The 25,977-nt window shown below is 36.6% G+C and overlaps 1 protein-coding gene across 1 annotated transcript in view; it reads left to right on the top strand.

Moving 5' to 3' along the window:
- Positions 1-25,977, top strand: part of SEMA3D (sema domain, immunoglobulin domain (Ig), short basic domain, secreted, (semaphorin) 3D) — a 192,888-nt gene that overhangs the window by 161,906 nt on the left and 5,005 nt on the right. Inside the window, exons 14-16 of the mRNA XM_006834337.1 lie at positions 1,744-1,901; positions 5,965-6,029; positions 11,730-11,869. Coding sequence (XP_006834400.1) covers positions 1,744-1,901; positions 5,965-6,029; positions 11,730-11,869 — 363 coding nt within the window. The remainder of the gene's footprint in view (positions 1-1,743; positions 1,902-5,964; positions 6,030-11,729; positions 11,870-25,977) is intronic.

The following is a 25,977-nucleotide window of genomic DNA, read 5'->3' on the forward strand; positions in this document are numbered from 1 at the left end:
CCAGGGAAAATAGTGAGGCTACTTATAAGTAATCCAGGGAAAGAAATGATAAGAACCTGAACAAAGGCAGTGGCAATGAGGAGGGGGAGGAGGAACCTGATTAGAGAGTTCTGTAAGAAGGAAAATGGAAAAGACATGATGACAGATTGAATGTGAGAGAAAGAGACGCAAAGTCAAATCCCACACTTCTTTTTTGGGTGACTGAGTGGGTGAATATGCTTCTCACCAAGATAGGGAAGGAGGAGTAGATTTAAAGACATCAGTGTGTCGTAAATAGCCTTTGTACAGTAACAGTAGTAAAGAAAAGAGAATAGGAAAGAGGGAAACCCAACATTTGATGCAAAGAGCAATCATCAAAGAAGCAGATGTCTCAAGCTGAGATAAAAACTAAGGGAAAATAAAGAGTTTCAAGGATGGTGTAGTTAACAGCATCAAATTCTACCAATAAATTACTTAGAATAAGTATTAAAGAGGGTTCACTGGATGTAGCAAGGCCAGCTTGAACCACAAGTTTAGAGGTTCAGACTCACCAGCTGCTTCTCAGAAACCCTATACAGGGTCGCTATGAGTCAGAACTGACTTGACAACATTTAACAACAACAGATCTAAGTCAGATTTCTCTTCGGTCTATTTTAGCTGTGCAAGTATCTATTTCTTAAATGCTTTCCCTCCATTTAAATCTTGTCATGGTTGACTGAAGTTGGCCATGAGCTTTTTAAAGGAATATTTTTGTTGTTAGGTGCTGTCAGGATGGTTCTGACTCATAGAGACCCTTTATAGGGTTTTTAATGGGCAGCTGGTGGGTTTGAACTATCAGCCTTGTGGTTAGCAGTTTAGTGCTTATACTACAGCACCACACTAGGATTCCTTTTAAAGGCATAAACTATGGATTATTCATCTGTATCCTTCACCTATACACTCTCACTCAAATAAAAACATACTCCCTGTATGTATTTATTTGAGTGAGAGTTGTTTGAGTGAGAGTTGTTAAGTGTCATCAAATCAGTTCCAATTCACAGTGACCCTGTTTGTAGGGTTTCTGAGGAGTGGCTGGTGAGTTTGAATCTCCGACCTTGAAATTCAAACCAACCTTATAGTCAAATGCTTATCCTACAGTGTTACACCATGGCTCTATATGGGAAGTACTGCAACATTTTTAGGACATAGTGTCAAAACAATGTATTTACTAGATTTTTCAGTATTCTTAGAATTTCACTTGAGATATGGCATCCATCAAACCTCCTAGATACTTTCTTCATAATGATACCAAATTTGTTCTCTCCAAATTATAGTGTGCTTTCCTTGGGTATAAGCACTTCATTACCAAGTGAAATGATTAGTTAAAACCACAGTCATCTTTCATTTAAAGAGCCATGAAGAAGAAAGACCATCAGTTTTGCCTATAGCATCTGTGCTTGATATAGTCTACCAAAGTATATTTCAACTATTGAGAAAGAATTTGACATCTTAATTCCTCAGTCTAGCAGCTGGTTTTTGACCTTCTTAAATTACTGCTAAGGTTACTCTAGCTCAGTAGAATGTTTCAGTATCATCTTCAAACCACCATCCTGCCAGCGGTAGAAGTGATTGACTTTTTTTTTTTCTTTGTTATGTACAAGTGTTTAGAATGGTCTGGACACCCGGTGAGTGAGATTTAGACCTATGATGTGGTATTCAAGAAAGGGAAGTTCTTAAGACTCCTCTGAAAGATGCTTCTAATTCATTTGTTTTGCTGGTTTGCAGCAACAACTGTACATTGGTTCCCGAGATGGATTGGTTCAGCTCTCCTTGCACAGATGTGACACTTATGGGAAAGCTTGTGCAGACTGCTGTCTTGCTAGAGACCCCTACTGTGCCTGGGATGGAAACGCATGCTCTCGATATGCACCCACTTCAAAAAGGTAAGAGGAACATATTGTCACTGTATTAGAGCTTACATTCTAAGCACTTGATTTGCAGAAGGCTAGGACCTGGTATGGTGCTGTAGTATAAAGCACTAGACTGTAAGATTGATTTGAACCACAAGATCAGTGGTTCTAACTCACCAGCTGTTCCTTGGAAATGCTATGTAAGGTCGCTATGAGTTGGAACCAACTCGACAGCACTTAACAACAACAATTGTTTACAATGGGCACCCTCTGAGTCTTGACATAAATCCAGCCTCAACTGTGTTCTTTTTTACCATAAACAGGCAATGTAGAAAGCTTTGCCCTCAGGCACTGTGTGTTTAAAAGTAGATTATGACTTCCCTAGCTGTGGATTAATGCACTGTACTTCAAGGTCGGTTTGAACCACAAGGTTATTAGTTCAAGCTCACTAGCCACTCCTCAGAAACCCTATATAGGGTTGCTGTGAGTTGGAACTGACTTGATGACACTTAAGAACAACAGTCAGCCAAGGAAGGGGCAGTCTTGCCTTCAGGGGCTTGCCTGGGCATATCCTTAATGGAAATTGGGATACTAGAGTCACATGATCATGAGTCATACCCTGATCAAGGTGATTAGAAGGCCCCAGAACCAATCCTATAAACTTCCCTGATCTACAATAGTGAGTGTGTATGTCACAGTCATGGTCCCTTTCCCACTTCCGTAGTCCAGCCTTTGATAGTGATGACTTGATCTGTCACCAATTTCCTTGTTTTCTGTAATTAGTTATGTGGTATGAATCCATTGTGCTCTCATGCTGATAGATAGTCTCCCTCATTTGGGTGATTGGTGTTTGTCTTGTCTTTGACCTCTTTAAGACTTACTAAAGGGTCTCTATAGAATATATTTGAATTTGGGGTCTTTCCCCACTCCAGAACATTATGAACTTCCCTTTCTACTCCATGAACAACACATAAGAATGCTCTGCTTTAAAGTATAAATTAAAGAGTAAATATTTAGAAAACATCTGTTATAGTCACTGTCATGGGACTAGCTCTGACTCAAACAAACCCTGTATAGGGTTTCTGAGACTAAGATTTTATGGGAGCAAACAGCCTTATCTTTCTCTCTCAGATCAGCTCGTGGGTTCAAACTGCAGACTTTTTAGTTAGCAGCCCAATGCTCAATCCACAGCACCACCAGAATGCCTTATGGTCTGTTACAGAGATGTTAAAATTAAAATGTTCTTTTGAATCTTGATATAAAAGTGAATTTTGAAGGAGGATAAAATTAAATATTTTGAAATTTTGAAATTTAGAATTTAAAAGAAGTTGGATAAATTGTATTATTGTTCTTTAAGTATATCAAACATCATTAGAATTCTGTTTTGTTTTACATTTCTTCATTTCACCCTTCTTGTGAAGGTCGGTTTGAGTCTGAACCAACTTGATAGCACTTGTTGTTGTTGTTGTTAAGTGCCATCGAGTCGGTTCCGACCCATAGCGACCCTGTACAGGGTTCCAGAGGGTGTAAATCTTTACGGGAGTAGAAAGCCTCATCTTTCTCCTGTGGAGCAGCTGGTAGTTTTGAACCGCTGACCTTAAGGTTCGCAGTCTGATTCGTAACCACTTAGCAGCAACATATATATATATATATATATATATATACTCATAGCTTCTGTTTTGCAAATAATTCATAAATATTTGTGTGTATAAAAATGTACTGTATTTCTGTATCACAGTGTGTACTACTGATTCTTAGTACAATTTTTATTTTTATGCTACTAACTCTTGCTTGAGCAAATTCAGCCACTCAGATGTACTTAAACAACAACACATTGTTGCCCTGCTCTTTGTAGTTCATTGCTGTCTGTGCTCTTAAAAATATTACTCTTTTGAGCCAAAAATTTCTAGCTGGAAATTTATTTTACATACACATTTGCAAAAATACCACTAAGTTTTATGTTCAAGGATGCTCATTGCTGCACTGTTTGTAGTAGCAAAATAACTGGATATAACCTAATGTCAATATAATTAATATTGGTTAAATACATTATGATAAAGTTTGAAATTTTGGAGGACAATACCAACATTTTCTAAAGAATTTTTAAAGTTTTTTTTTTTTCCTTTAAGAAAGTTTTCGGCAAATTTTGTATGATAATTTTTTTTCTGAATTCTTAGGGTTTTTATTATCAAAATAAGATACTGGGCTGACATATATTAGTCCCATTGCAACCTATGCACTTTTTTCTTTTGAATAATTTTACTAAATTATCAAATTTTGAAGTCTAAAGATCACAGACTATTAGGAACAACAGGAAATGCATTTTAAAATTGGGAGACATTTTATATTTCCTTAATTCTCTGAATTAATTTTAAATCGGTAGGTACCACAATTACAAGTTGAAAGTAAACATTTCACCAATATTGTGTTGTGTTTTTTGTCCAAGAATCTAATCATGGCAAGTTTTTTTTAAAACTTTATTAGAAGTTAAAAAACAAGCATGTTCATTGTATTTGTTGTTGTTGTTAAGTGCAGTCGGGTCACTTCCAGCTCATAACAACCCTGTATAAGGTTTCAGAGGAGTGGCTGGGGGATTTGAACTGCTGACCTTGTGGTTAAAACTCCAGTGCTAACTAGTTGGTAGTAAATATTCAGTTTGATGAATTTACTTTTTCTTTAAGAAACCAAAATATAAAAAACATTCTTTACCTAATAGATTTTATACCATTATATTATTCTTTTTCCCGTATTTCCTAAGACTCTGATCTGGCAGACATGTCACAGTGATACTTTGCCCTATGTATCATAATATTCATGTGACTGAGCTAAAAGATATGTAAGATGGATCAACCTTATACAAGACAGTCATTTGGTCAGCATTACTGTTAAGGAACAACCTTTCAAAAGGTTAACTATTGTTACTATCTATGATCTCTTTAATGTCAACATAAAACAGGCAAAGCGAATGAAAATGTGCTGTAAGCGTATAGAGTTTTTACACAAATAGGAACCATTTTTTTATTTCTTTATACAGTTGTTGTTGTTAAGTGCCATTGACTATAGCAACTCCGTATAGTTTCCAAGTAGTAGCTGGTGGGTTTGAATTGTCAACCTTGTGGTTAGCAGTACAGTGCCACTTTATAAAGTAGTTACTATTTCCTTTTAAAGAAAATATATGGTAATTCTGTAAAAAGTGATTATTTATTGCTGTTACTACTATACTACAAAGAAAAACAATGTGTCTGCTTACCAGCAGATAGAAATAATAGCATGTGGTCACTCATGTCATATCAAACTTGCAGTTCTATTTCAAGACACATTACTTAATGTGCTTGTTAATCAATTCTATGTAACAATGAATATTCACATAACACTTTTTGTATGTGTGTGCACATTCCTTGCTTCTAACTAAACTTCTTTTACATCTTATTACAATCCAATATTGACTGACAAAGAGAGGTGGAATAGTTGTTCTTATTTGATATATATTAAATATCAATTATATTTGTATTAAACCTATTCTGAATAATTTGTCAAAAGACAGAAAAAGAAAACAGTAGTACTTAAATAAAATTCAGGTCATCGTATTACCAAAACATGATTTGTCTATTGTTGTTATTAAGTGACGTAGAGTCAGTGTCAACTCACAGTGATCCTGTAGAGGGCTTCCAAGGAGCAGCTGGTGAGTTTGAGCCACCGACCTTGTGGTTCAAACTGACCTTGAGGTCCAGTGCTTTATCCCATAGACTGCATTGTTGTTGTTGTTGTTGTTGTTGTTAAGTGCTGTGGAGTCAATTCCGACCCATAGTGACCCTGTACAAGGTTTCTGAGGCTATAAATCTTTACAGGGGCAGAAAGCCTCATCTTTCTATTGCAGAACAGCTGGTAGTTTCAAACTGCTGTCCTTAAGTTTCCCAGCCCGATTTGTAAGACTCATAATGACATTGGATTGAATTGTAATGGAGACTTGAGTTTATGTTGATCAATAAGACAAACATTGTTTTGCATCTGTCATTGTTTTTAACATTATATGCAAACTTTCTACATGACAAACATCATGGTTTAAAGTCCTAAACAGTCAATATCCTTTCTGTAGGCGAGCTAGACGTCAGGATGTGAAGTATGGTGACCCAATCACCCAGTGCTGGGACATTGAAGACAGTAAGTATAGGTTTAATATGCATTCCAACCTTTTAAATATTTAAGCCTAGTCTTGGTGTGTTTTATTATTTGACTTAAACATCTACGTGGAAAAGATAGAGATCTCATTCTCATTTTGTGTATGCTTATATTCTGGAAAGAAACAAGAGATTTTATAAATCAACTCCATGTCTATGTGCCTAAGTGAATGATCCTTTGTTATATCATTATTTGTTTCATATGTCTTTAAAGCCCTGAACTGTTGCTTTTTTTTTTTTTTTTTTGTAAATTCTTACTGCAATATCCTTATAAAGTTTGAAGTCTGCTGTTGGAGATATAACAGGATATAGCCTAAAGTATTTGGGTATATAGAGTTAATGCAGAGACCCTTCCAGAATGGTCTGATAAAAGTATAGACTTTTTACAAAGCCTGCTCTTTATATTGTATTCATGTATTTATTTAATCAGTAAGTATTTATAAGTGACTTTCATGTGCATATAATTGTCCTGGCTATGCTATGAGACAGAGAAACTCCTTAGAGAACCTATGGTTGCTTTGGGGAGATATCATAAAACACAATTAGTGGGGCTTTAGAGAACAGTTAGATCAGCAGACACTGCATTATTCAAAGAAAATTTCAAAATGTGAGAGAACCTAGAAGTCTGAGTAGAAGAGAGGCAGAGTGACAAAAAGAGAGGAGAGCCAGGGCATGAGTCTGATAACAGAAGAGAAAACAAACAAACAAGCAATAAACCTATATATGTGCTTTCCTATAGTTGTAGTTACTTCCCATAATCAAATGCTACTTTCAGATACAAACACACACACACACTCACACAGCTGGGGAAAATAAAACAGTGCCTTCCTTTTTGATCAAATGCTTCATCAAAAAACATTTCCTTCTTTCTAGCAGTGGTAAAAATGAACAGCCTCGATTCCACAGCCTATAAATGGTGATCCTGCAGTGTTTTCTTAATTTAAGAACAAAACAACATAATTATTTTTAATTCATAATTTTATCCTTCTGAAAAAATAAGCTTTGGACCAGAAGAGTTTGTTTGACGTCTTGTTCTAATGTGTAAGTGACGCACTGTTGTGCCTATTGTTTGATTCAACACTGTGTGCTGTTGTATATATAAGGCTGTGCCTGTGCACATGCCATTCAACAAGGACTGCTACAGGTATTGAGACACATTGATGAATACAAATGAAAACCGTCTGTGCGTTCATGGAACTTATATTCAAGTGTGTATTAGGGATGGGGGCAGGCAATAAACATAAAAACAGGTAAATTTTATGCTATGTCAGATAATGAAGGATACATGTTATGAGGAAAGTGATGTAAAACACAGATGTCCTAAGGCACTCACAATTATTGTCTCCATTTCACCATATCCTGGCTCTTGCTACAATCCATTGCATTCAGTCTTTTGTAACAATCGTTCTACTGAACCCATTCTTCTCAAGGTCACCAGCAATTTTCTACTTAGCAAACCCAATATTCAACTTTCTACTCTCATTTTTACTTAGTCTCCATTCTCCTTAAATCACTTTCTTCATTTGACTTCTATGTAGCTCTTATGACCACATGACAGATGATTGTTACTTGCTGAGGGATTTTGTGACTGGCTTGAAGTCAGCCATGGTGAGAGTACTTACACCATAATAATTAACTGGCACTACGAATGAAGTCTCTTTGTTTTCAGAGATTCAGTGTCCCAGCACCTATGACACCAACCACATCCTCCGGGTTGTTCTCTTACTTTACAGACTGCTCTTTGTGAGTGTCTTTAACATTCCTTTCTCTTACATTAACATTTCCAGCTTCTAAATAGTGTATCGTCCAAGCCAGTTTTCCAGTCTCTTTATTCACTTCCTAAATTCATCAATGTCAGTAGCCTGGTCTTGCACCATCATAACAGTAGTTACGCTTGAGCCCACTGTGACTATCTCCTTGTTAATCCACCTGATTAGAGGTCTTCCTCTTTTTTGCTGACCCTCCACTCTTTCTAGCATAATGTCCTTTGCCAGAGACTCATCTCTCCTGACAATATGTCCATAATATGAGAGACAAAGTATCGCCATCCTTACTTCTTAGGTGCCTTCTGGATGTACAGATTTTTTGTTCTCTGGCAGTCCATGGTACTTTCACTATTCTTCACCAACACTGTAAATCAAATGCTTCAATTCTATTACCGTCTTCCTTAATCAACGTCCATTTTTTACATACATTGGAGGCCATTGAAAATAACTAGAGCTTGGGTCAGGTGCACCTTAGTCCTCAAACTGAAATCTTTGCTCTTGAACATTTTAAAGAGGTTTTTTGGAGCAGATTCATCCTTTGTCTATTGCTGCTATAACAGAAATGTCATATGGGTGGCTTTAACACACAGACATTATTTTTTAAGTATTGTTGTTTTGTTAGATGCCATTGAATTGGTTCTGACTCATGCACAAGAGAACAAAACACTGCCTGGTCCTGTATCATCCCCATCACCATTGTTAACCTTGAGTCTACTGCTGCTTGCACTGTGCCAATCTATCTCATTGGGGGTCTTCCTCTTTTTTACTGAATCTCCACTCCACCTAACATGATGTCTTTCTCCAGGCACTGGTCCCTCCTGACAATATATCTGAAGTCTGATAGATGAAGTCTCACCATCCTGGCTTTTAAGGGGCATTCTGGCTGTGTTTCTTCCAACACAGATCTTTTTGTTCTTTTGGCAGTCCATGGTACTTTTAATATTCTTCTCCAACACCATAACTCAAAAATGCATTAATTCTTCTACTATCACCCTTATTCACTGTCCAACTTTCACATGCATATGAAGCTATTGAAAATACCTTAGTCCTCACAGTTTTACGAGACTATAAATCCAAATTCAGGGTCAGCTCAACGGGTAGACTTTCTCTCTCAGTTGACTTCTGTTGCTGGGAGATCTTCATGTGGCTTGGCATCTATCTTCCTCTAGCTCTGCTTCTCTTGCTTATTTAATCTGTTTTATATCTCAAAAGAGATTAACTCCAGAAACACCTTGCAATCTTCCTGTTATCATTTTTAGCAAAGACACCCCACTTCCAAATGCGATAGCCATGGACACAAAAATAAGAAATGACAGCATATAATTCATGGGGAACAAGTTCAATCCACAACATTCCACCTGTTCACTCTCCACAATTTATGTCCTTCTCACACACAAGATATAATCACTGGATTATATCATCTCTCAAATCTTAAAATAACTCCAAGTTCAAAATTTTATCCTTGGAATCATCGAAATCAAATATAGATGAGGCTTTAGGTATGGGGCAAACTTGCTCTTCATCTCTATACCTGTGAAATGTAGTTCATCTGTTTCCAAAATACAGTGGTAGAACAGGCACAAAGTAGACATTTCCATTACAAATGGGAGACATTACAGGGAAGGAAGAGATAATGGACATCAGCAAGTCCAATACCTTGCAGAACAGCATAGCCAAAATCATCTTTTTAAAAACATAAATCAGATCAATATTTCCTTACTCAAAATCTGCTAGTAGCTTCTCAGCATGACTATTAAATAGCCCACAACCTTCAGCATATCCTACAAGACTGTACTTGATCCGGTGGTTCCTAGCATATTCTCTAAACTTCCCTTTTGTCATTGTTGCATAAAGGGGAATAGAAAGGCCACTTAGCATATGAATGAGGGACATCTGCATAGATAGTGAGTGGAATAGAAGAAACTAGAGGCAGTGAATCAATTGTGAGACTTTAAGTACTGGGTGATGAAGTCTTGAATAATTTTCAGGAACATATTTCTTTTCTTTCTTCTTCCTTACTTATTACTTTAATTTTTACATGCTGTGATTTTGACTTATATGAAATCAATAATGCATGTAGGTGAACTGTGTTTAACAATGTTAAAGAGATGTTATCTTGGCCACCAGTGAAGAAATATTTAAGGCATTTCACTGTACAAAGAATTTTTTCTTTTGATTATTGCAATCTGGACATTAAAATACTCTTCTCTGAGATTTTTTTTTACTCTTCATGAGGCTATATTCTGTTGTTTTATAACTAGCAAATCTGAATTTTGAGGCTTTCAAAATTAGATAACAATGTATGTGCCGATAATATGCAGAATATGTAAGAGTTGGTTCTGCCTCATAGATTTCTGAGAAGCAGCTAGTGGGTTTGAACTCCTGACCTTGTGGTTCACAGTCCAGTGCTGATCCTACAATGCCACACTGGCATACGTAAATATACTTTCAAATTTAAAAATAGAAAATATTTCAAACTGATGAAGTGTGACTTTTTGTCACAGGATCACTAGTTTTTACTCATAAAACAAAGGATTTTAAATAATCAACCCTCTATTTTGGTCATTCAGTTGATTTCACCAATTTATTTTCTACTGAATTGACCAATTCCATGATTGAATCACTCTAATTGAGTTTCTCCTTAGCCTTTACTGGATCACTTATGATCCAAGTGGACCATCCCTGCTTTGTTCCTGGACTCCCTTTGCTCGGGACTCTGAGCTCTGCTCTTAAGAAGAAGTGTTTGTCTTTCTCATTCCTGATTTACATTTGCGATCTTTCTGTGCATTAGGAATTTATTACATGTGAAGATCACTGATATAATCTGTTGAATTGGTAGAGATAGTGAGTAGACTACAGATTTCAAATGGAATCTACATACTTTAAGGTTATGATGTTAATTCATAATGGTGTCAGCATGCTTGACTTAATCATTGCTTCTAAAACACAAATAAATTCAAAAGACATTTCTTGAAAACAAAGCCTATAGACTACATGTACATTCATGACATTTGCTAGTAATTTTTTCTGCTTCGATTTAGTATTCACTTAAGTTTCTTAAGCCCTACTCTTTAGTTTATGCCTAAAATGTTAAGTAGGCCCATCTGCAGAATTGAGACATCTGAATATATGATGAAAAAGTACATGTTTGGGCCAGGCTGAGCAGCCATCATTTTTTATTTGATCAAATTGAGCTAGAGATCTTAGATCACACATGGGACACAGCCTTTGGCTACCCTGGATGGAATGTATTTCAGATGGTGCAGTTGATTTACGAGAATAAGGTGTCTGAGACACTGTTCCTTTGACATGCATTAGCTGTCTTATAGCACATGCATGTTGGGCTAGATTATTCTTCCAGAATAAAAAGAAAAGGTGGTGTCGATAACACAGATAATATCCATACACTGAGTATTAGAGTATTTGGCTTATTATTATCAATATACAATTTAATCAAGGAGGACCACTCTACTTACTTATAATTTAATATTATAAATAAGCTTTGTAGACTAATTCATGGTAGAATATCTCATTAAAAAAAGAGAGCTCCTATTCCAGAACTTTCTACAAAATTAGCTACATTTATATAACAGAAAAGGTATTGATGCATAAAAAGATACAGAGTCATTTAGCTTAGAGATAACATAGTATTTAAACTTGAATCTTGTGAGTTTTTAGCCTTTAAAAAAAAACCAATTGACCTAAGAGCTAAAATTGCAATACAAAAATACAGTTTTAAAAATTATATATTGGATAATATTTGACTCTTAGGTTAAAATATTGTAGCATGAATATCCTTTCTCTTTAATAATGTATATGATTCTTTCTCTCTAGGCATCTGTTCTAAATCAGTCTATCTTCCTATTGCTTTTAAAATCAGGTCAAGGTTAATCTCATATTCCATGTTTGCTTTCCAGGCATTAGTCATGAAACTGCTGATGAAAAGGTGATTTTTGGCATTGAATTTAATTCAACCTTTCTGGAATGTATACCGAAATCCCAACAAGCATCTATTAAGTGGTACATCCAGCTATCAAGAGATGAGCATCAAGAAGAGGTAAGGAATAGCTGAAGGATGCTCGCCTTGAGGTAAATAGTATTAAACTTAAATTACGTGTTTGGTTGTGGGAGATGTTTAGCACCACATAGTGCTCTTGTCATTATTGTTGAAAGGAAAATATCAATATATATTAATATCAATGGAAACAATCACTTTGAGTTTGGAATAATTCAATTTAGCATACATGTAGTAACATACTACATCAAAAAGCAGTCTTCATTTCAATATATTTGCATCGTTTTATATTAAAATTTTTACTTCTTATAGATTCTCTATATTCCATGAACAAAAACAAAACAAAACAAATGTCTCCTCCACTTCTACACACACACAGGCAAACAGTGATCAAATATGAACTCATGTATTCAGTTTGCAGTATAAATTGAAACCTACTAAGCATATATGGAGTCCTGGTAGAGCACTGTTAGATAAGCACTGGACCACTAACCACAATGTTGGTTCAAACCTACCAGCCACTTCTTGGAAACCCTATACAGGGCCTCTATGAGATGGAACCAACTCAATGGCACTGAACAGCAACAAAAAAGTACATATAAAAATATAGCCACCTTTCTCATATTGTGTGATGAAGTGCCACAACTCCTTGTTAGTTTGTCATACTGTGGTGACGTGCATGTTGCTGTAATGCTGGAAATGATGCCATCAAATACTCAAAAGTGGACAGGTTTTGGCGGAGCTTCTGGAATAAGAGTAAAAAAAAACAAAAAAACACCTGGTAATCTGCTTTGATGAAATATTGGCCAGTGAAAACCTTATAATAGCAGTAGAACATTGTATGACATAGTACAGTAAGATGGGGCCCTTAGGTTGTAATGTACTCAAAATATGACTGAGGTAGAGTTGTCTCCTCAATGAAGGGTCAACTCTAATGATGTGTATGGAGTAAAGATGTCAAGAACTTCATGAGGTGATGTGGCATGATTCAAAATAAGAAGAAACAACTGCAAACATCCATTAGCAATCATTATGTAGAATATTGTTGTTGTTAGGTGCTGTTGAGTCTGCTTCAACTCGTAGCAACACTGCACACAACAGAATGAAACACTGTGCAGTCCTATGCCATCCTCACAATTATCAATTATTATGTTTGAATCTACTGTTGCTGCAACTGTGCCAAACCATCTTGTTGGGGATCTTCCTCTTTTATTCTGACCCTCCTTTTATCAAACATGATGTGCTACTCCAGGGACTGGTCCCTCCTGATAGCATGTCCAAAATATGAGAGACAAAGTTTCAGCTTCCTGTCTTCTAAGGAACATTCCTGCTGTACTTTTTCCAACATAAATTTGTTTGTATGTCTGGCAGTCCATAGTACTGTCAATATTCTTCTTTAACACCATAACTCAAATGTATCAGTTCTTCTACAGTCTACCTTAATCATTGTCCAACTGTCATATGCATATGAGGATATTAAAAATACCATTGCTTTTTAGATGCACCTTAGTCCTCAAACTGATATCTTTGCTCTTGAACACTTTAACAAGGTCTTGTGTAGTACATTTGCCTAATGCAATACATTGTTTGAGTTTTTGACTGCTGCTTCCATGGGGGTTGATAGTGGAGCCAAGCAAAATGAAGTATTTGATAATGTTAATCTTTTCTCCATTTATAATGATGTTATTTATTGATCTAGTTGGGTCCATTTTTGTTTTCTTCACATGGAGGTGCAATTCATAGTGAAGGCTGTGGTGTTTCATCTTCATCAGTAAGTATTTTAAGTTCTCTTTGCTTTCAGCAAGCAGGGTTGCATCATCTCCATATTGCAGATTGCTAATGAGTCTTCCTTCTATCCTGATGCCACACTCTTACTCATAGAATCCAGTTTCTCGGATCATCTGCTCAGCATACAGATTGAATATGTATGGTGAATGAAACCCTTGCTCACGCCTTTCCTGATTTTAAATCATTCAGTATCTTCTTGTTCTATTTAAATGACTGCCTTTTGGTTTATTTACAGTTTCCTTAGAACAATCAAGTATTCTGGAATACTCATTCTTCACAATGTTATCCATAGCTTGTTACAATCCACACCATCAAAAGCCTTTGTAAAACCAGTATGGCACAAACACCTTTCTGATGTTCATTACTTTCAGCCAAGATCCATCTTACATCAGCAATGATATCCCTAGTTACATGCCCTCTTTTAAATCTGGCTTGAGTTTCTGGCATTTCCCTGTGGTTGTACTGTTGCAGCCACTTTTAAATTATCAACAAAATTTTACTTGTATGTGATATTAATGATAGTATTTGATCATTTCCACATTCCATTGGATCATCTCTCTTTGGAATGGACACAAATGTAAATGAATATCTTCTAGTCAGTTGACCAAGTACCAGTCTTCCAAATTTCTTGGCATGGATGAGTGAGCACCTCCAGTGCTGCATCAGTTTGTTGAAAGATTTCAGTTTGTATTCTGTCAATTCCTATAGCCCTGTTTTTTGCCATGATCTTTAGTGCAGCTTGGACTTTGTCCTTCAGTTCCATTGGTTCTCGATCATATGCTAGCTCTCAAAATGGTTTAATATTGACCATTTAGTTTTAATACAGTGACTCTGTATACACCTTCCATCTTCTTTTGATGTCTACATCATTCATTATTTTGCCCATGGAGTCCTTCAGTAATGCAACTTGAGTTTTTAATTTTTTCTTCAGTTCTATAAGCTTTAGAAATTCTGAGCATGTTCTTCCATTTTGGTTTTCTAACTCGAGGTATTTGCACATTTCATTATAATATTTGTGTTTGTCTTCTCAAGTTGCATTTTGAAATTGTCTATTCAGCTCTTTTATTCCTTCATTTCTTCCATTTGCTTTAGCATCTCTATGATTGAAATCTAATCTCAGTCTCTTCTGACATTTTTGTCTTTCTTTCTTTTTTTTTAATGGCATTTTCCTTTCTTCTTGTATGATGTTCTTGATGTCATCCCACAACTCTTCTGGTCTTTGGTTATATATGAGTAATTCATCATATGTGTTCTTGATATGGTCTCTAAATTCAGGTGTTGTGGTATTGGTGTTTATGTGCCGTGGAGTTGCATCTAACTCATAGTGACCCTGTATAGGGTTTCCGAGGCTGTAAATATTTATGGGAACAGAAAGCCTCATATGTTTCCTGATGAATGGCTGGTAGATTCAAGCTGCTCACCTAGAGGTTAGCATCCTATTCGTAACCACTATGCTACCATATGTTCAAAGTCGTATTTAGACTCTCACGGGCCTGTTTTAATTTTATTCAACTTCAACCAGAACTATCATAGGAGAAGTTGAGGATCTATTCTAAAGTCTGTCCGTGGCCTTGTTTTGGCTGATGATATTGGGGTTTTCCATTGTCTCTTCCCACAGATGTAGTCAGTTTGAGTCCTATGTATTCCATCTGGTGAGATCTGTGTGTATAATCACATTTCATGTTGTTTCAAAAGGTATTCACAATCACTAAGTCATTGGTCTTGCTATATTCTATCATGTGATCTCCAGCATCATTTCTATAACCGAGGATAGATTTTCCAACTACTGACCCTTCCTCTTCATTTCCAACCTTCACATTTCAAATTATCAGTAATTATCAATGCATCTTGACAGCATGATTGATCAATTTCAGACTGAAGAAGTTGTAGAATTCTTAAATTTTATAATTACTGGCTTTGGTGGTTGGTATGTAAATTTGAAAGATAATAGTGTTAACTGGTCTTCCTTGTAGACATGAATATTATTCTATTACAGATAGTGCTATATTTCAAGATAAAACTTATAATGTTCTTTCTGATGATGAATTATATACCATTCCTCTTGAAATTTTCACTCCTGGCATAGTAAACCATATTATTATCAGATTCAAAATCACCAACACCTGTCCATTTCAGTTCATTAATGTCTAGGGTATTGAACTTCGTGTGCTCCATTTTGTTTTTTGAGAACTTCCAATATTCCCAGATTCATATATTGTACTTTCTACATTCTAATTATTAATGGATGTTTACAGCTATTTCTCATCATTCTGAGTTATGCCCCATCAACAAATGAAGGTACTAAAAGCTTTTCTCCATTCATATCATGCTCAACTTTGTTTTGAATAGGCAGCTCTTCCCTAGTTCTATTTTGAGTGACTTACAACCTGAGTGGCTCATCTTCCAGCACTATGCCTGGAAATATTCTGGTGTTTTTCCTAATGTTTTCATTTTCTGCCATTATATCTGGCAATGATCCACTTCTATTCATAATATTTTTAGTAATAGAACATTCAGAAGTTGTTTTTCTCTCTTTCTTTCTAGTCTATCTTAGTCTGCAAGCTCAGCTGAAATCTGGCCACCCTGCTGGTATTTAAAATGTAGAATGTTCAAAGTATAAAAGTTGAAATTCATCAAAATGAAAAGGAATGGATAAAAATCAACATCCTAGACATTATTGTTGCTATTAAGTGCCATCAAATCGGTTCACTCTTAATGAACTGTATAAGATTTTGAAGGAGCAGCTGTTGCGTTTGAGTCCCCAACATTATGGTTAACATGCCAATGCATATCCTATAGCACCACACCAAGAGTAAGTTGCAATGAATTGGTACTGGGCATTTTGAATTGGACAGTAATATGGTCTACCATGCTGAGAATGATACATTGAAAAGGCATTGCATCTCAATCATTGTCAAATATAATATTTTGAGATCTTGTCTAAAGTACTATGCTGTCAGGGATAGAATGATATTCAAAATAGAAGACCAGTTATTTGGACAACTCTTCAAATTTTTGCACCAACCACTCATGCAAAGGATGAAGAAATTGAAGATTTTACTAACTTGTATAGTCTGAAATTGATCAAATATGCTAACAAGATAGATACATTTATAATTAATGGTGATTGGAGTGTGAAAGTTGGAAACAAAAAAGATGTGTCAGTAGTTGGAAAATATGCCCTTGGTGATAAAAAGGACACATGATAGAATTTTACAAGATCAATGACTTATTCATTTAAGAATCTTTTTTTTTTTTTTCCAACAACATATATGGTGACCATGGATTTGAACAGATGGAATACACAGGAATCAAACTGACTACATCTATGAGGAGTCCTGGGTTGGCACTGTCCGTTAATGCACCAAACTGCAAAGCTGTTTGAACTACAAGGTTGGCAGTTCAAGCTCACCAGCTGCTCCTAGGAAACCCTAAACAGGGTCGTTATGGGTCAGAACTGACTCGACAGCACTTCACAACAACAACATGATGTGGCTCTGTGGAGTAATGTAATGAACCGCAAGGTCGATTTGAACTTCAAGGTAGGTTTGAACTGCAAGGTCAGGTCAGTAGTTCAAATTCACGAGCCACTCCTTAGAAACCCTATACAGGGTCACTATGTTCAATGGCACTTAACAACAACAACAACATGGCTAAAATATTGAATGATGCAGGAAGTATCAAAGGAGATAGAAGGAATACATAAACAGAATCAGTGTTTCAAACATAATTGGTCAGTGTTCAACCATTTCAGGAGGTAGTATATCATCAAGACCCAATGGTACTAAAGGAAGAAGTCCAAGCTTCCCTGAAAGCACTGATGAAAAAAAATAAGTATCCAGGAATTAATAAAATACCAGTTGAGATGTTTTAACAAATGGATACAATGCTACAAGCACTCACTTGTTTGTGTCAAGAAATTGAGAACACAGCTAGCCTACCTCACCAGTGGCCTGGAAGAGACTCATGTTTGTGGCCATTCCAAAGAATGGTGATACAGTAGAATATGGAGATTAGTGAGCAATGTCATTAACATCACAGTAAAATTTTGCTGGAGATAATCCAAAAACAGTTCATGCAGTGCATCAAGAGGTATTCAATCCAGATTTAGAAGAGGACATGTAATGAAGACAGTTCTGGCTTATAGTAGTGACATTGTATAGGGTTTCTGAGGAGTGGCTGAAGGGTTTGAATCACCAACCAAGTTGTTTATCCTACGGCACCACACCAGGACTCCAGAAAGAAGGATATTATTGATGATTTCAGATGGATCTTGGCTGAAAGCAGAGATTACCAGAAAGATATACCTGTGTTTTATTGACTATACAAAGTCATCCAACTGTGTGGATTTTAACAAATTATGAATAACACAGCGTATAGTGGGAATTTCAGAATACTTAATTGTGCTTATGCAGAATCTATGTCCATAGATATATGCATAATTAAGAGGCAGTTGTTCAATCAGAACAATAGGATACTATATGATTTAAAATCAGAAAAAGTGTATGACCAAGTTGTATCCTCTCACCATACTAATTCCATCTGTAAACCAAGTAAATAACCCAAGAAAATGGACTATCTGAGGAAGAATGAGACATGAGGATTGGAGGAAGACTCATTAGCAGCTTGCAGTATGCAGATGATACAACCTTGCTACCTGAACTTGAAGTACTTACTGATGAAGATCAAAGAATACAGCCTTCAGTGTGGATTAAAGAAAACAAACATTTTCACAACTGGGCCATTAGGCAACATCAAAATAACACTTACAATGTTGAAATTTTCAAGGATTTGATTTTAGTTGGATCCACAATTAACAACCATGTCACCATTATTCAATAAATTAATAAAATCAATAAATCAAACGATGTATTGCATTAGACAAATTTGCTTGAAAAAGGCCTCTTTAAAGTATTTTAAATTAAAGGAAAACTTGGAAAACTAAGGTGTGCCTGGCGTAACCCATTGTATTTTTAATTACCTCATATGCCTTCAAAAGCTGGACAATGCATAATGAAGACAGAGGGAGATTTGATGCATTTGAAACATATTGAATATATCATAGACTGACAGACTAAATCTGTCTTGGAAAAAGCACAGCCAGAATGCTCTTAGAAACTAAGGATGCAAGATTTCCTGTCATGTACTTTGGGCATGCTATCAAGAAGGACCAGTTTCTGGAGAAGGATATGATTTTTGGTAAAGCAAAGGATCAGCGATAAAGAGGAAGGCACCCAAGGACGTGAACTGACACAATGGCTGCAACAATGGGCTAAAACAATCGCAAAGATTGTGAGATGGCACAGAATCTGACAGCATTTCCTATGTGGTAAATAGGGTCAGTGTATGATTGGCAGCCAACTTGGGAGCCCCTAACAACAACAATGAACAAGAAGGATATGTATCTGAACATATCTATCTTTCTACTTTCATTTATTAAAATTAAATCAGCATACAGTACAGTATTACATATGCTTTATTTGTTTTGTTTTTTATAATTTTCTATTTCAGGTTTTCTAACATACCATGATTGAAACATAAAAAAGACATTTGTGAGGTTGACAAGTTTTAAGTGCTACTGAAATTAATTAAGTGAATTTAGGTAGTCTGAGAAATCCTAAATTAATACTATCAGAATGACATGAAACAAAGATTAATTTGGCAGAATTACTGTTTTTCTGTTGCAGTACCAAAAAGAAATCAGTCACTGTCTCTCAGCCTGGGGCTCTAAAATATCCAATATTAAACTAAGAGCACTCTGACAAGTAATGAGAATACAGGACTCAGATAGATGTGCACTGCAACATCGTTCTGCAATATCACCCAGTCCCTCTGGGCTAGGAGTTTCTAAAATGGAAAAAAGAACTTACTGTGAAACGAATCAAATGAGAAATCCATATACGAATGGGATTGCTCTTAAGTATTAAATGTGCATGTAAAATTACACATATTTTCTATTAAGGAGCAAGTGTGAAGGAGGAAGGAGTACTAATCTTGTATTCAGAAAATGCTGATCGTACCTTTGGCTTGACTACCAAGGGAACATGGATATGTTTTAACTTCTTTAGCACCTAGTTTCTCTGCAGTATAAGTAGTTGGATCAAATGTTTTCCTATATACCAACCTCAGTAACAAATCTATATACATTTAAAATAGTGACTGTAATCAATCAAGCATTAATATAGAGTACACCTACTCATCACTTATCGACCTATTTAGGTTCCAAAACAAGTTATTATGTAAAAATTGGTAATTTTGCCTGTATTTTGAACATCCCCCCAGGCCCCTGGTGAGGTTACCTGCCTCTGCTATCTCCCTATCACCCACATTGCTTCAGGTGAACTAGCCTTCCACTGCTGCCCACAGAGGAGGGCCCTAGTTTCCCAGAGCCAGGGTGGCTTAAATGTTATCCCTCCCCATCCCAATCCGCCCTTCCTATCCCCTGCCCTCTCCATATTTTCAGGATTGGTAGCCCCAGATCATCCCTTCAACTACTCCTCAATACCTTCAATGCTGGGAACAGATAGCTCCTGCTACATGGGCATGAGGGCCTGAGATCCACAAGGGTGTACACCCTACCAACTAGGTCTCTCTGCTGGTCCCTTACCCAAGAATCCCTTGGCTCTCCCTCAGTGGCTTTACCCCTCTCTACTTCCATGTTCCCATGAGAATCCACAATTCAGAGCTTCCTTCAAGGTCAGGATGGCCACACCCAGCCTCTGCCCTTGACCTTAAACTACAGCTACTCACCCACTAGTTCCACCCCCACTCAGGTAGCCTGTCTACCCAGGAGGAAGCATCAAAGTAGCATAAATGTATCACACAGGTGTTGGTCGTCTACTGTGAAGTTCTGTAGGTCCTAGGTATCTGGTATACAATCTTAGAACTCTTTCTGACTTTGGCCTTGTCCAACTCTGCCCTCCCTCTTGGCTGGAAGCTGGCTCCTCTCTAATCATGAAGGTGGCTCAACTTCAAGACACCAGATGATACTGCCCTGGCTTCCTACCCTTGTGGACACCCCAGACCCAGTGGACATCTTCCTATCCCCAGTAGCTCCATTCTAGCCTTCTTCTGTCTGACCTGGCACTTCTGCAGCTAGAGAAGAACATGCTTTCTCTCCATTCCTGGACACTGAAATGTTATGCAGTTCAAGCTTCTTTTCTATGTGCACATGGGGTCTGCACACCAGGAATCCCATCAAGGACCTCTGTTCATAACTGCCAGGCAGTCATGAAGTAAGCAAAGGTTGTAGAGCAGATTCTTAGTATTGTTGTAAATGTGAAATATTGGATAACAAGACAGTCTCTATAAGTGAGGAGTAGGTGTGGTGGTTCTCAAACTCAGGTGATTTTGCCTCCTAGGGGATATTTGACAGTGCCTGGGACTTTTAGGTTATTATAACTGGGTGGGCGAGTGAAGATACTACTGGTATCTAGGGCAAATGCTACTAGGAATGCTGTTAAAAATTCTATAATGCAAAGGACAATTCCTCACAACAAATAACGATGCAGACCCAATGTCAATAAGAAAAGGTTGACAAACCCTAAAGTAGAATCAAGTACTTATCATAAGAAATTCACTTATGGTTTCACCACTATGTTAAACAGTTAATATCATTCTTTGCATTTAATATCTGTAGGAATAAATTCTTCATCATAATATTTAATGATGCAGGAAACATTAGTACCAACACAATGATCTTGGTATTGTTATGCCAAGTTGCTCCAATGAAACATGATTGTTCATCATAACTGACATCTGTAAATTCTAAAACTATGGTATGTACATAGATACACTGAGACTTTACTATAGGGGCCCTATTTTTATAATACATATTGAAGTTTTAACTAATGTAGAAGTAATTATTTAATGTTAAACAACCAAAAAATTACTTTGCATCCAAGAAATTTTGAACATCTGAACTTTTCAACATGTAGATTTCTTTTAGTTGCATTGCAATATTTGACTTTTAAATTTCACAGGAGTATTTTTAGATTTATAGCTAATCAAGATTGATAATTGCTTTTCAGCTAAATGTAATTCTTTAATAATTTTATTTTTTCATGCATGAAAAATTTAATCTGACTTTTTCAATTTAATATGGGTAGTCTACTTGGAGTTTTCTCCAAGTTGTAGATGCGTAATAGATTTGCCTATCCATGTTTGCATTCACATTTACGTTTTCATAAAAATGCTATGCATTACTTTTATGTCCCATTTGACTGTAGATCATACAGTCATGATGGTACCATGCTGCATGAATTTTGATGGAGCATAGTCTATTTATTACATTTTATTATTGTAAGTCTTTTAGCTACAGTAGTTCAACTGATACTTTCTTCTGTCATTGTATATAGGCAATCACACATTATCCATGATATGCAATACCTCTTCCTGAGTTGAGGAAAAGGGCAAAATCCAGACTAGATTTGAAATATTTGTTTCTCAGCAGGTTTCCTTCTGTTCTTTACCCATGAGGTCACAGTGTGGGATCTTTCCTCCACTAAAAAACAGCCTGAGAGAAGTCCAGAATCCCATGGCTTCAAGGCTGTCACCAGGCTATTCTCTGACAATACGAGGACCTTCCCATACTGAGCTGCTTCACAGTTGGGTGCTGTTGGGAAGGTCATGAGTCAGTAATCTACTTTCTTATAAAGCCGCTCTTGAAATTGATGATGTTTATGCTATAAGTAATGAGTTAATCAGCAGCCCCCAAGCTTCTGGTGAACTTTCAGCATCTGGATGAATAAGAAAGAGGATACCTTATGCCACTTGCCATGCTGTGTTTTCTAAATGGTGTTTGGAATATTTTTAGAACATCTTAAAATACTTACATTTTTCTATTTATGCTTTTATTTTTGTTCTTTATTTTTTTTATTCAACAAAAAAAAGCAATATAAATGTATTTGGTAAAACATTAAAACTAACTGTGAGACCACTAAGCATTGTGATGGCAGTGGTGGTGGGCTGCAAAGTCAGTTCTGAGTCAGCGTGACACTGGGTTTCCAAGGCTGTAAATTTTTACCAGAGTAGAAAACTTCATTTTTCTCTTGGGGAGTGGCTACTGGATTTGAACTGCTGAACTTTTGATTATCAGCCTAAAATATAACCAGCTATGTTACCAGGTAAAAGTCTTTCTGATATTCTCTGCTTTCAGCCAAGATCCATCGGACACCAACAATGATATCCCTCATTCCACAGCCTCTTCTGAACCTGCTTGAACCTCTGGAAGTTTTCTTTCAATGTGTGCTTGTAGCCATTTCTGTATTACATTTAGTAAAACTTTCCTAGCATGGTATATAGAAGATATTTTTTGATGATTTCCTCATTCCATTGGGTCACCTCTCTTTGGAATGGGCACAAATACGGATCTATTCCAATCAATTGGCCAGATTGTTGTCTTCCAAATTTCTTGGCAGAGATGAATGAGTGCCTCCTGTGCCGCTTCACTTTCTTGAAAGATTTCAGTTTTTATTCCATCAGTTCCTGGTGCCTTGTTCTTTGCCAATTCCTTCAGTGCACCTTGGACTTGCTCTCTAAGATCATTGGCTCTTGATCATATCCTTCCTCTTGACATGGGTGAACATCAAACACTTCCTTTTGGTACAGTGACTCTACACATTCCTTCCATCTTCTATTGATGCTTTCTGCATCATTCAATAATTTTTCCAGAGAAACCTTCAATAATGAAATTGAGGCTTGAATTTTTCTTCAGTTCCCCCAGCTTGAGAAATGCTGAACATGTTCTTCCTTTTTAGTTTTCTGACTCCAGATCTTAGCACATTTTGTTGCAATATTTGACTTTATCTTCTCAAACTGACCTTTGAAATTTCTGTTCAGCTCTTGTACCTCCTCATTTCTTTCATTTGCTTTAGCATCTTTATGCTGGAGAGCAAGTTTCAGTGTTTCTTCTGACATCCATTTTGACCTTTTCCTTCTTCCCTATCTTCTTAATGACTTTTTGCTTTCTACCTGTATGATATTCTTGATTTCATCCCACATCAAGACAAGCTATGGACAACACTGTGAAGTATGAGTATTCCAGAACACTTAGTTGTGCTTATGAGAAATCTGTACATGGACCAAGAGGCAGTTGTTCAAACAGAACATGGGAACACTGAGTGGTTTAAAATTAAGAAACATGTGTGACATGGTTATATTCTTTCACCATAATTATTCAACTTGTATGCTGAGCAAATAATCTGAGAAGCTGGGTTCTATGAAAAAAACTGTGGCATCAGGATTGGAGGAAGACTCATTAACAACCTGCGATATGCAGATGATACAACCTTGCTTGCTGAAAGTGAAGAGAACTTAAACTATTTACTGATGAAGATCAAAGACCACAGCCTTTGGTATGAATTGCATCTCAATGTCAAGAAAACAAAAATCCTCACCACTGGACCAATAAACAACATGCTTATCAAAGGAGAAAAGATTGAAGTTGTCAAGGACTTCATTCTTCTTGGATCAACTATCAACACACATGGAAGCATCAGTCAAGAAATCAAACAACATATTGCATTAGGCAAATGTGCTGCACAGCAACTTTTTACAGTGTTGAAGAGCAAAGATGTCAGCTTGAGGACTAAGGTGCCCCTGACCCAAGCCATGGTATTTTCAATGACCTCATATGCATGTGAAAGCTGGAAAGTGAATAAGGAAGACTGTAGAAGAATTGATGCTTTTAAGTTATGGTGTTGGAGAAGAATATTGAAAGTGCCCTGGACTCCCAAAAGAACCAACAGATCTGAGTTGGAAGAAGTGCAGCCAGAGTGCTCCTTGACGGTCAGGATGGCCACACTTCATCTCTCATACTTCAGACATATTGTCAGGGGGAACCAGTTGCTAGAGAAGGAATTTATGTTTGGTAAAGTGGAGGATCAGAGAAAAAGAGGAAGATCCCCAGCGAGATGGACTGGCATAGTGGCAACATCAATGAGCTCAAGTGTGGCAACAATTGTGAGGTTGGCCCAGGATCGGGCAGTGTTTCGTTCTGTTGTGCATAGGGCTGTTCTGAGTTGGTACCGATTCAATGGCACCTAACAACAACAACAACAACAACATGTTACCAGGGCTCCTTCCACTAAGTATGTTGTTTGTTGTTAAGTGCCATTGAATCACTTTGAGTTGTAGCACCCCTGTATAGGGTTTTCAAAGAGATAGGCATAAATAATATTTTGATGTCTATTTCAATTTTCTTTTCAATAACTATTGTATTTAAGTAATTTCCCTTCATGTACAATTTTAATGCCATGTTTCTGTTGTCCCACTTCCCACCCACACTACAGACATCCAGAGCTGTTTCATGTTTTAAGTTTTTCTTTATTCATGTTTTTATGAAAAAAAAAAAAAAAAGTGGAGTAAGAAAAATAATGATTTCCTTAAACAGGAAGGTTCCAGGGTTGCAAATGAGATTCATCCTAAGTGTATCTTTGAGTTGTATTTGTAAGGAAGTCAGAGCAGGTGCATAGAGTCTTTATTTAGCATTATTTTGATGTAAAAAAAAAAATGTGTAGTCTTTTCAATGATTAAAAAGCTGTAGTGCAGCCAGTAAAGGTGACTGTGATGAAGAATTTGCTGCATTAAAGGTTGGTTCTGTTGTTTCAAAATGAGGACAAATGTACATAATATTAAAGAGCAACAAGTTGTTGACTTGGCCGGATTGTAACGACATGGATTCAAGCCCACCAGCTGCTCTGTGGGAGAAAGTTGCTCTGTGGGAGAAAGACGAGGCTTTTTGCACCCACAAAAATTTACAGTCTTGGAAACCCTGTACAGGGTTGCTATGAGTTGAACTGACTCTACGTACTTAATAAAAGGAAGCTATCAGTAAATCAGACATGCATAATTCAGGATTTACCATACCTAAAACTTTTTTATTTTTCTAATTATTTTCTTAGAACAATAAGTAGAAGTCAAATAAAGACAGTAGAGCCTTTGATTGTCTTTATGACCTCTTGTAAACAAATCCTTGTTATTAATTTGCCATAAAAATGACAAATTTGATGCCTTTTCTGGGCTTCTGAGGCAACATTATGTATCATAACTTAATACAACTTTTACTAATTTTATATGAAAAAATCATATTGTGTTAATGTCTATCTATTTTTTAAAAAAATATTATTGGATGTAAACTTAACTCCTGACAATTATTGGTAAAACCAAAACCTTAGTTGCTGTCAGCTCTATTCAGTGTGTTATGGCAATCCCACATGTGTCAAAAGGACTTTTACAAGGGTTTCTATAGAATATTGATGCGTTGTGCCTTTGAGTTGGTTCTGACTCTTAGTGACCCTGTATAGGGTTTTCTATAGAATATTGATGCGTTGTACCTTTGAGTTGGTTCTGACTCTTAGTGA

Source organism: Chrysochloris asiatica, unplaced genomic scaffold (genome assembly GCF_000296735.1).
Source record: "Chrysochloris asiatica unplaced genomic scaffold, ChrAsi1.0 scaffold00010, whole genome shotgun sequence".
NCBI classification, from domain to species: Eukaryota; Metazoa; Chordata; class Mammalia; order Afrosoricida; family Chrysochloridae; genus Chrysochloris; species Chrysochloris asiatica.